At 41.7% G+C, this 12,782-nt stretch overlaps 1 protein-coding gene across 5 annotated transcripts; it reads left to right on the top strand.

Moving 5' to 3' along the window:
• The first annotated feature begins 272 nt into the window (after positions 1–272).
• Positions 273–4,470, top strand: Vps28 (vacuolar protein sorting 28). 5 transcript variants are annotated; one of them, XM_076319020.1, is made up of 4 exons: positions 273–438; positions 508–873; positions 958–2,050; positions 2,120–2,917. In XM_076319020.1, exons 2-4 carry the CDS (start codon positions 531–533, stop codon positions 2,655–2,657), a joined length of 1,974 nt encoding a protein of 657 aa, XP_076175135.1. In that variant the 5' UTR covers positions 273–438; positions 508–530; the 3' UTR covers positions 2,658–2,917. The 5 variants fall into 5 exon arrangements, with proteins under 5 accessions (XP_076175135.1, XP_076175134.1, XP_076175138.1 ...); XM_076319023.1 differs by lacking the exon at positions 273–438 and adding exons at positions 3,439–3,665; positions 3,734–4,470 and having other exon boundaries at positions 508–2,050; positions 2,120–2,382; XM_076319019.1 differs by having other exon boundaries at positions 508–2,050.
• Positions 4,471–12,782: the final 8,312 nt, after the last annotated feature.

Here is a 12,782-nt window from a genome sequence, read left to right as displayed (position 1 = left end):
CTCTATCAGACGATCCGCGTACTAAAGGACAGTAGTACGAACTTGACTTGTCTCAACCGAATTAGTAATTTTCACCGAAAGTTTCGTCAACGGTACTCCCTCTCTCGGCTCGTTACGGAGTTACCACGATTATCGTTAATTACTTTTCCCTCTTAACTTCGATGCACGCGATCGAACGAACCGGAAATGTAATACGAGCGTTCGAAAGCACTTCCGCCGATGGTGATTATGCTCGAGAGTGGAATAAAATACAAAATTTTGTAATTCTCGAATTGCCATTTGCTCGCAATATCGCTAAGAGTGTCTACTGTTAATAAATAGGCGCGAACCGTTTAAAATGTCCAAGTTCCTCCCGTACGCGAGAGTGGCGCTTTTTACGCTTCGTTCTTCTCGTGTTTCCATGACAATATAGAAATGGCGGCTATACGTATACACATGGTGCGTGTTTCTATAGCGTGATCTAAATATGTCACAATATACGATTACAATAATTTGATTCTTCCTCAGGTTTCAACGTGAACGAAACAGAAATGCAGAAACTTGGGGAAAGTAACAGTTCCGAATCGAAGAAACCGAGTCACGTGAGGAAACTGAATTTTGGACAATCGATTCTAACCCTAGACGTAGTTAAGCAATTTCATGAACAAAAGAACGGTGTATTGTTGACCGATCGTAACGTAGCGATAATACCGAGCACGAAGAAAAATGAATTTGTACGCAATTGGATCGAAACTCACAAAAACCGCGTTCTCGACTCGGACGAGTCGTCCCAAACGTCTCCTATTCTTGGATCATCCGTGACTAAACGCACGGTAAGATCTCCGATTTTCGGTACACGACGGAAACGAACTAGGGGAAAATATAGTTCAAACGGTAACACTATAGACGATAGTGAACATACCTGTTGGAACAATACTGGAAGTCAAATTAATAAAGAAATTTTTAATGTTTCTGCAGAGTATAATAAGTACAAAAAAGTCGATTGTACGAACATTGAGAAGAAGGAGAACGTCAAGAGAAATTTATTTAATTTCGAGACTAGTACGAATTCTGTTAAAGAAAACGATACGAACACCTCGCCTGTATTAGATAAAAGCTGTTATTCGTATAAAAGAAGACGAAGAAAGTTTGGAGATGAAAGCTCTCCCAGAAAAGCTCTAGATAGAATTGAGAATAAGTGTGCCAAAACGAGTACAAAAACTTCTACGTGTACAAAAATACACGATACGAATGTGTCACCTGTTCTTGATAAAAACTCTTATTCGCGTAAAAACAGGCGAAAAAAGTTGAAGGAGACAAATTTGCCAGAAACAGTTTTTAATAAAGCAGAAAGTAGTTGCATAGACGCTAATGTAAATACAGAAACGTCGCGCGAATTAGTCCAGTCGCAGTATTTGGATAACAAATACAAAATCATGTCTAGTCAAAAGCAATTTGAACTGATAAGAAAGTTGGAAAACAGTTTTCAAAATGATAAGTTAGAATCTTTCGAAAGTAAAAGTTCTAGAATTTCAGAAGATTCTATTGTATCCGATTCCTTGGTTTCGGAAGGAAAATTAAATATCGAAGACAGCCCAAAGGATATAAAAGATGTGGTAAAAATGGAAATAGAATCTAGCAACGAAGATGACAATTGCACAAGTTTTGTAAATATACACGATATCGATGAAAATCTTAGCGCTCGGATAGAAGACGCGGATACGCAAGATGTAGTATCTATTGTAGAAATCCATAACCATAATTTAATGTATAATTTAACCCATCTCCCTTCTAAACCCGCTTCTATATGTTCGCAAACGTCTACCAAAGATTCCGATAAAACTTTTTTTTCGAAAGCGGAAGAATTCCCACCACGCGCTATACATCTTTCTCAAAAGATTTCTCAAATTTCATCGCAAATTTCATCGCAAATTAATGATCCGATGGACAATAACTCGATTGAATCTCGAATTGTGATTAGTACGCAAGAATCGCCTCAAAGAACGGATCCAGATCCATCTATGCATTTAAATTTATTAGATTTTGGCAAGAAAAAGAGAAAACCAAAGAGGTAACTATTATTAACTGCTCATCGTTGTCAGAATAATTTATAAATATTTCTGTTTTTTCTGCATTGTAGAGGAAGTTTATCGGAAAAATTACAATCGGCGATTAATAGACAAATATCGTTTGTACGTATATGGAGGCACCAAATTAAACAAGCAATGAAAAACAATACTTCTCTACCATGCGTTGCGGTTCACGTAAAAACATGCGTGACTCGTTTTAGCAGACAATTTTTAGAAGGAATCACGATGGAAGATCCATTGAATCTTCTGCCTTGGAGAGAAGAAAATAAATTTCCTAGGTCTATAAAGATCATGATAATTCCCGAAATAGTAGGTAAAATTGAATTGAAGGCCCCAAGTATAGTAGAAATTTTCCCTCCCTGGGAAGTCTTAGACGATAAGGAGCTAATATTACATGTAACATATATTAATATAACAACTAATAGTGAGAAAACCAATCTAGAAGAAAGTAAAACAAGAGTCGAATGCGTTAAACGACCGGTCATAAAACAATTTGACTGTCCGTGTATCACTGCAGGAAAAATGATTTTGTCTTGTAGAGATCGCTTTGGTAAACCTAACGTCATCGAAAAATTATTTATTGATTAAAATTTTTATCAATGAGATTTAACTATTTTCACGTTACCCATTATTGTACCGCCACGTACGATGAATATTTCTCATTGAGTTATTTTATTAATTACTTTAACGTTAGTCGCAATATTAGAAAAAAATATCTGCTGATTTAATACGAATTATATAATTATAAGGAGAAAAATAATTTCTAGTTTCTTTGATTATGCAGTATATATTACATCGTAGTAATTTTGTTATCTATTTTTTCAAAATGTTCTAATAAATCTATTACCAAACAATATTAATATTTGCCCGTTTTAATTTTGTTTATAAATTTATCTCGTTTGCTAATGTTGCATGCACTGCTGGTAAAGTAGATTAGTTTTTTAAAAGTTGTGTCACCCTACAGATGGCTGACGTTCCCTTGTTTAATACGTATCATTGAATGTACGTCAATATACCGAAGAGTGTTTAATTTTTGCGAATGCAACTATTTTTAAACACGTGCTACAGTTATTTTCTGCGTTGAAAAATCAAGTACAGTCATAAATAGCAGAGAGGTATGCGATTAAACTATCATCAAATTCTTGTTATTAGTTTCTATTATTTTTTTCATTTTAATATTTAATACTTTATGTGTCAGTAAGTTTGTACTATAATACATATAAGAGGTAATAATCAGTGTTATTAATCAATAGCTGTATCAAGATATTTTCTTTTCTTATAGCTTTTCACACTCATTATTATTAGTGTACCTAACCTCACTTTTTTGGAACTAACAAAACTTATCTCAGATTTCATTTTATAGTGTGGTGGATAATAATGTCGATAACTCAAGATCGACCCGAACTTTACGAAGAAGTGAAACTTTACAAGAATGCCAGGGAAAGAGAAAAACACGACAATCAAGCAGATTTGTACGCGGTTGTAAATACGTTACAACTTTTAGAGAAAGCTTACATCAGAGATTGTGTGACACCGAAAGAATACACAGCCGCCTGCAGCAAACTATTGGTGCAATACAGAGCAGCTTTTAAACAGGTACTTTCGATTACTAATAAGTAGAAGAAATAGTTTTGTAATTTCAATGCTCGCCTTTCTATAATCAGGTGCAAAGCGAACAGTTTCCTACCATAGATGCTTTTGCAAGAGCATTTCGTTTGGATTGTCCAGCTGCACTGGAAAGGATCAAGGAGGACAGACCGATCACAATAAAGGACGATAAAGGCAACACGTCGAAATGTATCGCAGACATTGTTTCCCTTTTCATTACATCGATGGACAAATTGCGGCTCGAAATCAAAGCTATGGATCAGCTACATCCGGACCTAAAAGATTTAATGGATACTATGAATCGTCTCAGTATATTGCCAAGCGATTTCGAAGGCAAAGAAAAAGTTGCAAACTGGCTACAAACTCTTAACAATATGTCCGCGTCCGACGAGTTGTCGGACACGCAAGTAAGGCAACTGATTTTCGATCTGGAAACTTCCTACAATGCTTTCAATAAAATTCTACACAATTCCTAAGCTCGGTAGTTGCGTTTCAACGCACGAACAGATTGTGTTCTATCGTGTACCTCCGGTCGTTCCTGTAATATCGCTCGAGGGCAATACAGAGTTGATGGTTCCACAGTGTTATTACTTTGATTTCTGCGTAAAATGTAATTGTATTATATACATGCGAGTATGGATATATACATGTGTATATGAAAAGAGTTATGCACAGAGGCGACTATTTTATACGCGATTCTTTGTAAAACGTGTCTACACGGTGAATTGTTAAGTGTAACATCTAATGTATATACATTATCGATTAAAACAATAAAATTAATCGTAGGTGCTTACCCTGAACTGTTTTATTTCTACTCGCGACCGATATTTTAGTAAAGTTTGATCTCTTGGCGCAATTCACGCAAAATGAAAGTCGATAATCGTGAGACGAGTGGCAGCTCGAATCGATCTGTTAGGGAAGATCGTTTCGCACGCTTTCCATCGCTGCGACACAATCGTTTACGCCGTAACTCGCGTTCGCAAGAATTTCTTTGCAAACGTTCGAGAGAGTAAATTCGGTGGGGGCGAAATAAGTCGATCGATGAGCAAAATGCCGACGGCCTTATGTGTCGGTCGATCTGTTTGCGAACAACAGTAGCGCGGGACTGACTCGACCGCGTCTCTTTGATGTGCCAAGAGCAGACTTTTCTAAGTCGTGTTTACGTTGGATCGGTCGGAATGCAAACGAAGAGGGTGATCTTTCGTCGTTCGCAATTGCCGGTAAATACGGGCGTCGAGTGTAATAACGAACCGACCATGAGTCTCGGAACGACACTAACCTAACCCGATGTCGATACAAATCGAGAAATCGCGTTCAACGTTTCTTTTACCCGCTTCCCTCGATCGGAGATTTTTGACGAACCGGAAATAAACGAAAACGGAAACGTTTCGCTCTGTTCGAACATGATCGGTACATTGATAGTCCCGCGCTATCGCGCGTCTTTACTTGCGAAAATAGACCGGAAAAAGTAAACGCGTTTTTGACGCGTAAAGGTTAGGAAAACTTTACGCGCCAGAAATATCGTTGACAAAATACATGTTTAGACTCTTACGTGCGTTTATCGTTTCGCGACATAACGGATAGCATTGAATAAAGACGATTCTCTGGACGAAAACCTTTTCGGGTACCGGCGTTGAAAGATTCATCGATGCGACGTCTTGGAGTAACGAAAGATCTCGAATTCAACGACGCTCTACCGCTCGAATTGATCTCGGACTTTATTAACATGTTCCGTAAACGCTGATCCTCCGTATTTCTTTCCTCGATATCGCTGTACGGATGTATGCGGTCTACGTCTCTGCGGTTATGTGTCTTTCGATATTGGCATCGATAACCCCTGCAAGCGGACTTCGAAAACGATCGATATTTATCTCGAACGAGCGCACGTATACGCGGTAAATCAGTTCTCGTTCGTAGGGAAATATTTCATATTCGATCTTCCGACAATCGATTCGATCTTGCCGCGTTGCGATTATTCCGCCTGGACAAAGGAGCGGCAAATCTGTCCGCTAAAAATATGAAATACAAAGCACGAAGAAAAATACCTATTTAATTAAAAGACGTAGAATTAGTACCGAAAAACGTCTTCGTTACGAACACCATATTTACGTTTTACCGTTTCTTTAAATTTATCCACAAAAGTAACCAATACATTTCACAAAATTCTCAATATAATCCAGAGCTGCTGAAACACAATGTGGAAGCATTTCCATAGTGCGAAGGATTAACCGACGGTACATAGTGTTACTAGATTTAGCATACTACGATACGATGGAAACTCGCTCTGCATATCGACCGACGTGCATAATAAATCGACCACGCGTATTCTTTCGAGAGATCTGTGCAAATGTTGCGAAATGATTTCGATTTGCGATTATTCGAAAGAAGTTTTCTCAAAAAATTGGTTCGTTCGAAATTGGTTCCGAATGTACGAAACTCTTTCTAATTTAATAACCTACGACACGAGACAAACAATCGTACCTATCGCGATAGTTCCAATTACGAAAGAATAATTTATTTTACAGACACGATGGGTCGAAAAAGATCCGAAGAACCGCGCACTGGTGTTGAATAAGTTCGTCATGGCCGGACAGGGACATTTCCTTCCTGCAATTTGCCGTGTTTCGTGGGCGACGAGGGAAAAAAAAAATGTTTTCTTGCCGCGTCACGGAGGAATAAAAGTTCCTTCGATACGGGTAGGCGCGTGCTGTCGAATCGATGAAGTGTATAGATTGTAAACAGATTATTCGGCGCAGACGAGCCAGAATGCAGCGACGCAGCTCGCCTCGGCTTCCTAGCAGCCGAGCAACGGAATTGGTAACATTTGTCGGTGATTGGAAGAATTTATGACTCTTCCAATCCCCCCACCCCCGATCGTTCACTCTGCCCTCGTCTTCCGTTCGTCTGTGAATTTTCTTCTTTTTCCATTGCGCCTCCCGTCTATCTATCAATTCGTCCATCTGCTCGAGCTCTTGTCTCTCTTCTTCCTTTTCCTGTTCCCTATCCACCTCTCCGGCCAGCGATAAATCACTCTCCCGATTTGGCGAGATTTAATATAACGTCAATATTCTTCCGGAGTGGAATAAAAAAAAAAAAGATAAAAGAGAAAAAGCAAGAGTATCTCTGGTCGGGATTCGAGTACCCTGTCCATCCCCAGGACGACTCACTACACTCTCGATATTTTCCCACCGTCCCTCTCTTCCCAGTGTTTCTTTCGAACCTCACAAATTTCCGTTTTATTGTTTCAATCTCGAGACTCGGCTCGTTGGATCTGAAAGCATCGAAGAAAGAAACATTCGTACGGAATTTACCAACGGAGTCGTACCACCGTGATCAATGTTTCCAAAAGTAGAGAATATCTCCAAAAGGGCAGTGGAGTTTTAGAATAGTAGAGGGTGGACGAAAGAAGGTGTTCAAGGTGGAAAAACGTGGCAACGAATCGAACGAGATAACACTAGGGGAGTGGAGCAGAGACATCCGGGATATAAATTAGTTAATTAAATCGAGAGTTCCACGGAGCGGTGAGTAACCGTTTCGGAGCTGGTTCGTCGTCGCGAATCGCTACTTTCCCTTCGTAAGCGTCCCGAGCGTCCCGACGCCGATGAAACGAGATGGAGAATACCCCTGGTGGAAGGACGCGACGTTACGCCGAAGGGAAAACGGGTTTTCCAAAGAGGTAGGAAAGATTCGAGCCGACAGGGAGGACGGCGGAGGCGGCGTAGACCTCGTCGACGTCGCGACGCGCTCCACCCCTCGCGCCGTGGTTATATCGAGTTGCACGAAACTCGTTAAAATTCCGCGGGTCTGTTCGTTCTTACGAGCAGCGTAACGCGGAAATAATTCGCTAGAGAAGGGGTTGGGCGAATTGGTGGCGGCGTGTCTCCGCTCTTTCCCTCGTTCGCGAGCGTTACGACGCGCGAGCGTCTTCTTTTCTTTTTTTTTTTGCTTCTTCTTCTTCTCTTTTTTCCTTTTTTTCGAGCTCGCGTCGAAATCTGGGAAACTGGAACCAGTGACAGGTATACAGAACGAGTTGGAACACCTGTGAACAAATTTAGAGATAAGTGTCTTGATCTAGGATAGGTTTACTGGATCTAACCCAGACCTAACTCAGATACGTATCTTCGGTGTAGGATAGAAGTGTTAACGAACGAGGAGGGGATTAATGATTCTTTTGGGAGGTAGACTACGTATCGAGTCTAAGAGAGGGTGAATGATTCTTTTTCGAATTGATTGGGATTGATTGTTCGAGATTTCGTATGGATAATTGGAGGACACTTTTCGACAGGACTTTCGAGTCACTTTGTACAATTGGTAGGTGACGATTATACTTCAATATAGTTGAGGTATTCTACACATCGAATGTAAGAAAGTAGTCCTGATAGACAGAGGGGGTAAATGATTCTTTTTCGAATTGATTGGTAGCTTGAGCTTTCGTGAATAATTGAAGAAAACTTTTCGACAGGACTTTCAAGTTCCTTTGTACATTTGGTAGATAACGATTATGCTTCAATATAGTTGAGGTATTCTACATTCTATTCGAATCTAAGAAAGTATTCCTGATAAACAGAGGAGGTAAATGATTCTCTTTCGAATTGACAAACATCGGTAACTCGAGCTTTCGTGGAATAATCAAAGGAAACTTTTCGACAGGAGTCTCTCGCCACCGGGTACAATTGGTAGATAACGATTATACTTCAATATAGTTGAGGTATTCTACATTCTATTCGAATCTAAGAAAGTAGTCCTGATAAACAGAGGAGGTAAATGATTCTCTTTCGAATCGACAAACATCGGTATCTCGAGCTTTCGTGGAATAATCAAAGGAAACTTTTCGACAGGAGTCTCTCTCGGCACCGGGTACAATTGGTAGAGAACGATTATCGTCCGGAATTAGTTCGTCGCGAGTAAGAGACGCACGCGACAACGATTTCTCGGCGCAATCTCGCGCCGCCCCGTTGATGCTCGAGTCGGCCTACCGTGGCAATTTTCCAACCACGGAAATTAATTTCCGCGTTTAGCCCGCTACGCTCGCTATTCTCCTGCGGCCGTCAGCTCGCAGCTCGCGTTTTAGCTCAGACAGTCGAAACTGTCGCGCGCGACACCGTCGAATTTCACGGCCGAATTACCCTCGAACGACGTTAAACCACCACCTCGACTACTTCCCCCCTCCGATTTAATCGTTTCCGGAACAGCGCGTAGAGACATTCTCCACCATCCGCGCCTCGTTGTTCTTTTCCAGCCGTGGCGGAGAGTAAAAATTTTTACCCCGATAAAAAGTGTAATTTGTTCAACGTGGGTGTTTTCCAACGTGTAAGAGCACTATTTTCTTTCGTCGTCGTTTTACGCTATAACCGTTGTCATTACGGAGCGTTCGACTCTTCGACAACGTACTCCGGTGAAAACGATGCGAAGAATTTATTTCCGGTGAGCACCACCGTTTTCAAGGATCGGTGGACGTTCAACCGCTCGTGAAACGATCGATGGGCTAATTAACAGCCAAAGATATCATTGGATCGTTTCTTTCTTCTTCTCTCGAAATTAATGAAAATGTAACATCGAACCGTGCAATTTTTGAAAATATCTCCCCGTTGGTTCGAGTCATAAAACGAAATTATATTTCGCGTCGAAGAAACGAAAGCTCCGAGTTAACCGTTCCGTCGAATAAACGTGGAAAATGAATCGCCGTGGGTAGGGGATTCACTCGATGTTTATTACTGGGATAAAATTTCGAGTCTCGTTCCTCTTTTCGGGGAAACGAATTTCATTTGAAGATCGAATCTTGGCTCGCTCGAGGTTCATCGGCCGGTTAAAATTTCGAAAAAAGAGTCCTCGTCCTCGTTCGCGACGCGTACCTGGAAACTCGCGAAGAGTATTTACTCGAACGAATTCGGTACGATCGACGCGCGATTCTCTTGCCCGACGAACATTGTGTATTTTTAGCCGTTGCCTGGAGTGAGCCTGGGAATTCAACGGGGATATTTCGAAACTTTGTTTCCCCTCGTAATTCGCCCCGTGAACTCTGTATACCCCGGATATGTCGAGCTCGGCCCGCGAACAAGAGGAAACGAAAATTACGATTACGATTTTGCGTACCTAACGCCGAACAGTTTTATTCGCTGCTCGCTACAATTTCCACGCTCGTAAACTCCCTCGGTGTTCAGTCTCGACGCGAAATTTCTCGCGCGTCTTGCACGAATTGTGGATTTTTTTTCCAATGTTTGCGCGTTCGTTCTCACCACTGCGCCATCGTAGGTGTCTTCTTTAAATCGTTCTTCAGACTTTCCGAAACGCGTTGCTCCTTCGAACGTTGATCCTGTAAAAGAAACGAGCACGGTCGATAATTTATGCGAGAATAAATTTTTCTCCAGTCCCGTACCAACGGATAGAACGATTTTATTTAATCCGGAAGATCGAGACTGGAGTTATACGGAGACAGATGCGCAGGGTGTTTGTTTTATCTGGACTCGGTGGAATATATCAGAAAGAATTGAAGGTACATAAAAGTATAAAATATAGTCTCGTAGCGTATGTGTACACACATCTTTCACGGAAGATAAAATATGCTTAAGGTTGTTCGGTACGATAGTGGATACAACGCGTTGTAAATACTTTCGTCGTCGTTGGTAGAGATTTCAAGATCGGGTTTCATTATTTTGAAAGGAATACTGTGTTTTTATTACACCGAAGAGAACAATTTTTTTATACCACGCGATGTCTTCTTTCGTACCGAACAACCATCGTAAGAAGAATTTTATTCCTAGAGTTAGGTTTCTTCGAAATATTCGGCTCGGTCCAGATAAGACAGACACCCTCTACACACGCCCTTTCGCGCACGAGGAAATGGCCCTTGAACGACACGGACCAGTCGTAACTCCGGACTCAATCTTCTCGCGTGCGTACCGTACATTTATTTCTTTCTCGGTCCTTGGCTTTATTAATTTTGCACTGGACGTCAAACCGTACAGCTGCTATAAATCCACCGCACACCAGTAGGTTTACCAACTGCTTATAATAACAGTTATTCAAAGATATCTCTTTAATATCTACTTCTCTTTTATAGATAAAGATAGATTGCATCCAGATGTAATTTTCTCACGTGCGTACTGTACATTTCGTTGCTTTATTAATCTACTATCAAACTGTGTAACTATTACAAATCTACCTTACACCAGTAGGTTTATATACTGCTTATAATAACACTTATCAAAGATATCTCTTTAGTATCTACTTCTACTACATCCAGATGCAATTTTCTCACGTGCGTACTGTACATTTCGTTGCTTTATTAACCTACTGTCAAACTGTATAGCCATTACAAATCTACCGTACACCAGTAGCTTTACATACTGCTTATAATAACACTTATCAAAGATATCTCTTTAATAACTACTTCTACTACATCCAGATGCAATTATCTCACGTACTGTGCATTTCGTCGCTTTATCAATTTACGTACCGTCAAACCACGCAGCCACTATAAATCTACCGTACACGCAGCAAGTTTACTTACTGCTTATAATAACAGTTATTCAAAGATATCTCTTTTATCACCGCTCGGAAGCAGCTCGATCAACGAGAGGATATCCCGCAGATCGGACGGGATACGAGGAGATCATTAAGCTTTTGTCCCGCGACGTTTATCGAGGACTTGTCGCACGCGATGCTCGGTAGCGAGCGATTCCCGAGCATCGACTTTATCCCATAGGTGGAACACCGAGCGTTAATCCGCTCCTTGCTGCGACAAATCGTCGGCCACGTTCATCGGTCACGATAAGCCGTTGCTAATCCATGGTCTGATCCGAGATTAAGTGTCGCGCGCGCGCACGCGATTCTCGCGACAATTTTTTCACACGATCAGCGCCCCGAAGAGGGAAACCTTCGATCCTCAACTCGATCGAATCTTCACCGTCTCCCGTTTCATTTCCAATTCGAATTCTCCTCGTCTAGCGAAACACGTTCTGACTCCGTTTCGTGGACAATATTCGTAGCAAAATTCCAACATTTTCGTACCAATTATCGTATTTCCGTACTCATCGCTCGATTAAATTGTACACCATCGTAGCATCGAAATCCAGTGATGGATCATTGTACGGATGGTACGGTTACCTGGTCACCAACGTAGCAAACGATTCCATTTCAAACTTTCAACTCGAAGGTTTCATTTTTACCGAATTGTTCGAGAGGAAACAAGCGAGCCGGATTCGTCCCTACAATCGATCAATTATGTTTATCGGGAACGACACGAGTCATGGAAATATTATCGGTGAATGTTCTGCTCCGAAACGCGACGAGATTGCGCGAATGATTAAATTCGATGTATTTCTCCCCTGGTGATTCCACGCACGCGGGATTTTCCCAATATTTTCGAAAGGAAATATTCCCTTTGGAAAGAAGAAGTTTCGTTGAAAATTCCCGTGTATTGTCCACTGGTTCGACTATCGATACGGTTGATAAAACCCAGCTCCGAAGTTCGTTCGCGTTCCAGTACTCGACGAATGTAGGATTCGTCGCAATCGAAGTCCACGAGATCGAAACGAGTAGCAACAGGGAGAAGTGGACGATCCCTTGGACCGTTAGACGCGAACAGACGATTCGGAAAATAGATTATGCGCGGTCGATTCGATCGATCGGATCGAATCGTCGAATTAGAACATCGCTAGGACGGTTGTCGCGGTGTACTTCGCTATCGTCGAAGACGGTATCGATCAAAGCTGGTACAGGGTTAAAGCGTTGCTACTCGGAAGCTTCCTTTAGAGAGGACTAGGGACGAGAGATGGATGGGGGGGACGAAACCGGGGGCCCGAGTAACGCAATTACGTTAATTGGCCGATGCTTGCATTAATATCGAGTGGAAGTCTGAGGAGAAAGCGGCGGCTGGCTGGCACTCTCCGTTGGTGGCTCTTTCCAAATGGTTCTCGCGACAATCGCGGAGAGGGCTAGGAAAATTGTTTCTCTTTTCCTGTTTCCATCGGCGCGCGTAGCGGCTGGCTGGCTGGAACCACGGTGCCGAAGAATGGAAACGGAACAGGGCGCGATTCGTTGCTCTTTTTGTCCGTGTCCATGGCCGCGTCGCGGAACGTCGGCGGATACAATGGAAAATCGTTG

The sequence above is a fragment of the Ptiloglossa arizonensis genome, chromosome 8, assembly GCF_051014685.1.
Source record: "Ptiloglossa arizonensis isolate GNS036 chromosome 8, iyPtiAriz1_principal, whole genome shotgun sequence".
Taxonomy (NCBI): Eukaryota; Metazoa; Arthropoda; class Insecta; order Hymenoptera; family Colletidae; genus Ptiloglossa; species Ptiloglossa arizonensis.
This window is presented reverse-complemented; position numbering and strand designations above follow the sequence as displayed.

Bases quoted from the DNA above. Each gene is read 5' to 3' on its own strand.
- Vps28 (XM_076319023.1), top strand. From the start codon at position 531: ATGCAGAAACTTGGGGAAAGTAACAGTTCCGAATCGAAGAAACCGAGT. The intron at 2,051-2,119 runs GTAACTATTATT...TCTGCATTGTAG, and splicing joins AAAAAGAGAAAACCAAAGAG to AGGAAGTTTATCGGAAAAAT. The intron at 2,383-3,438 runs GTAAAATTGAAT...TTATAGTGTGGT, and splicing joins GATAATTCCCGAAATAGTAG to GGATAATAATGTCGATAACT.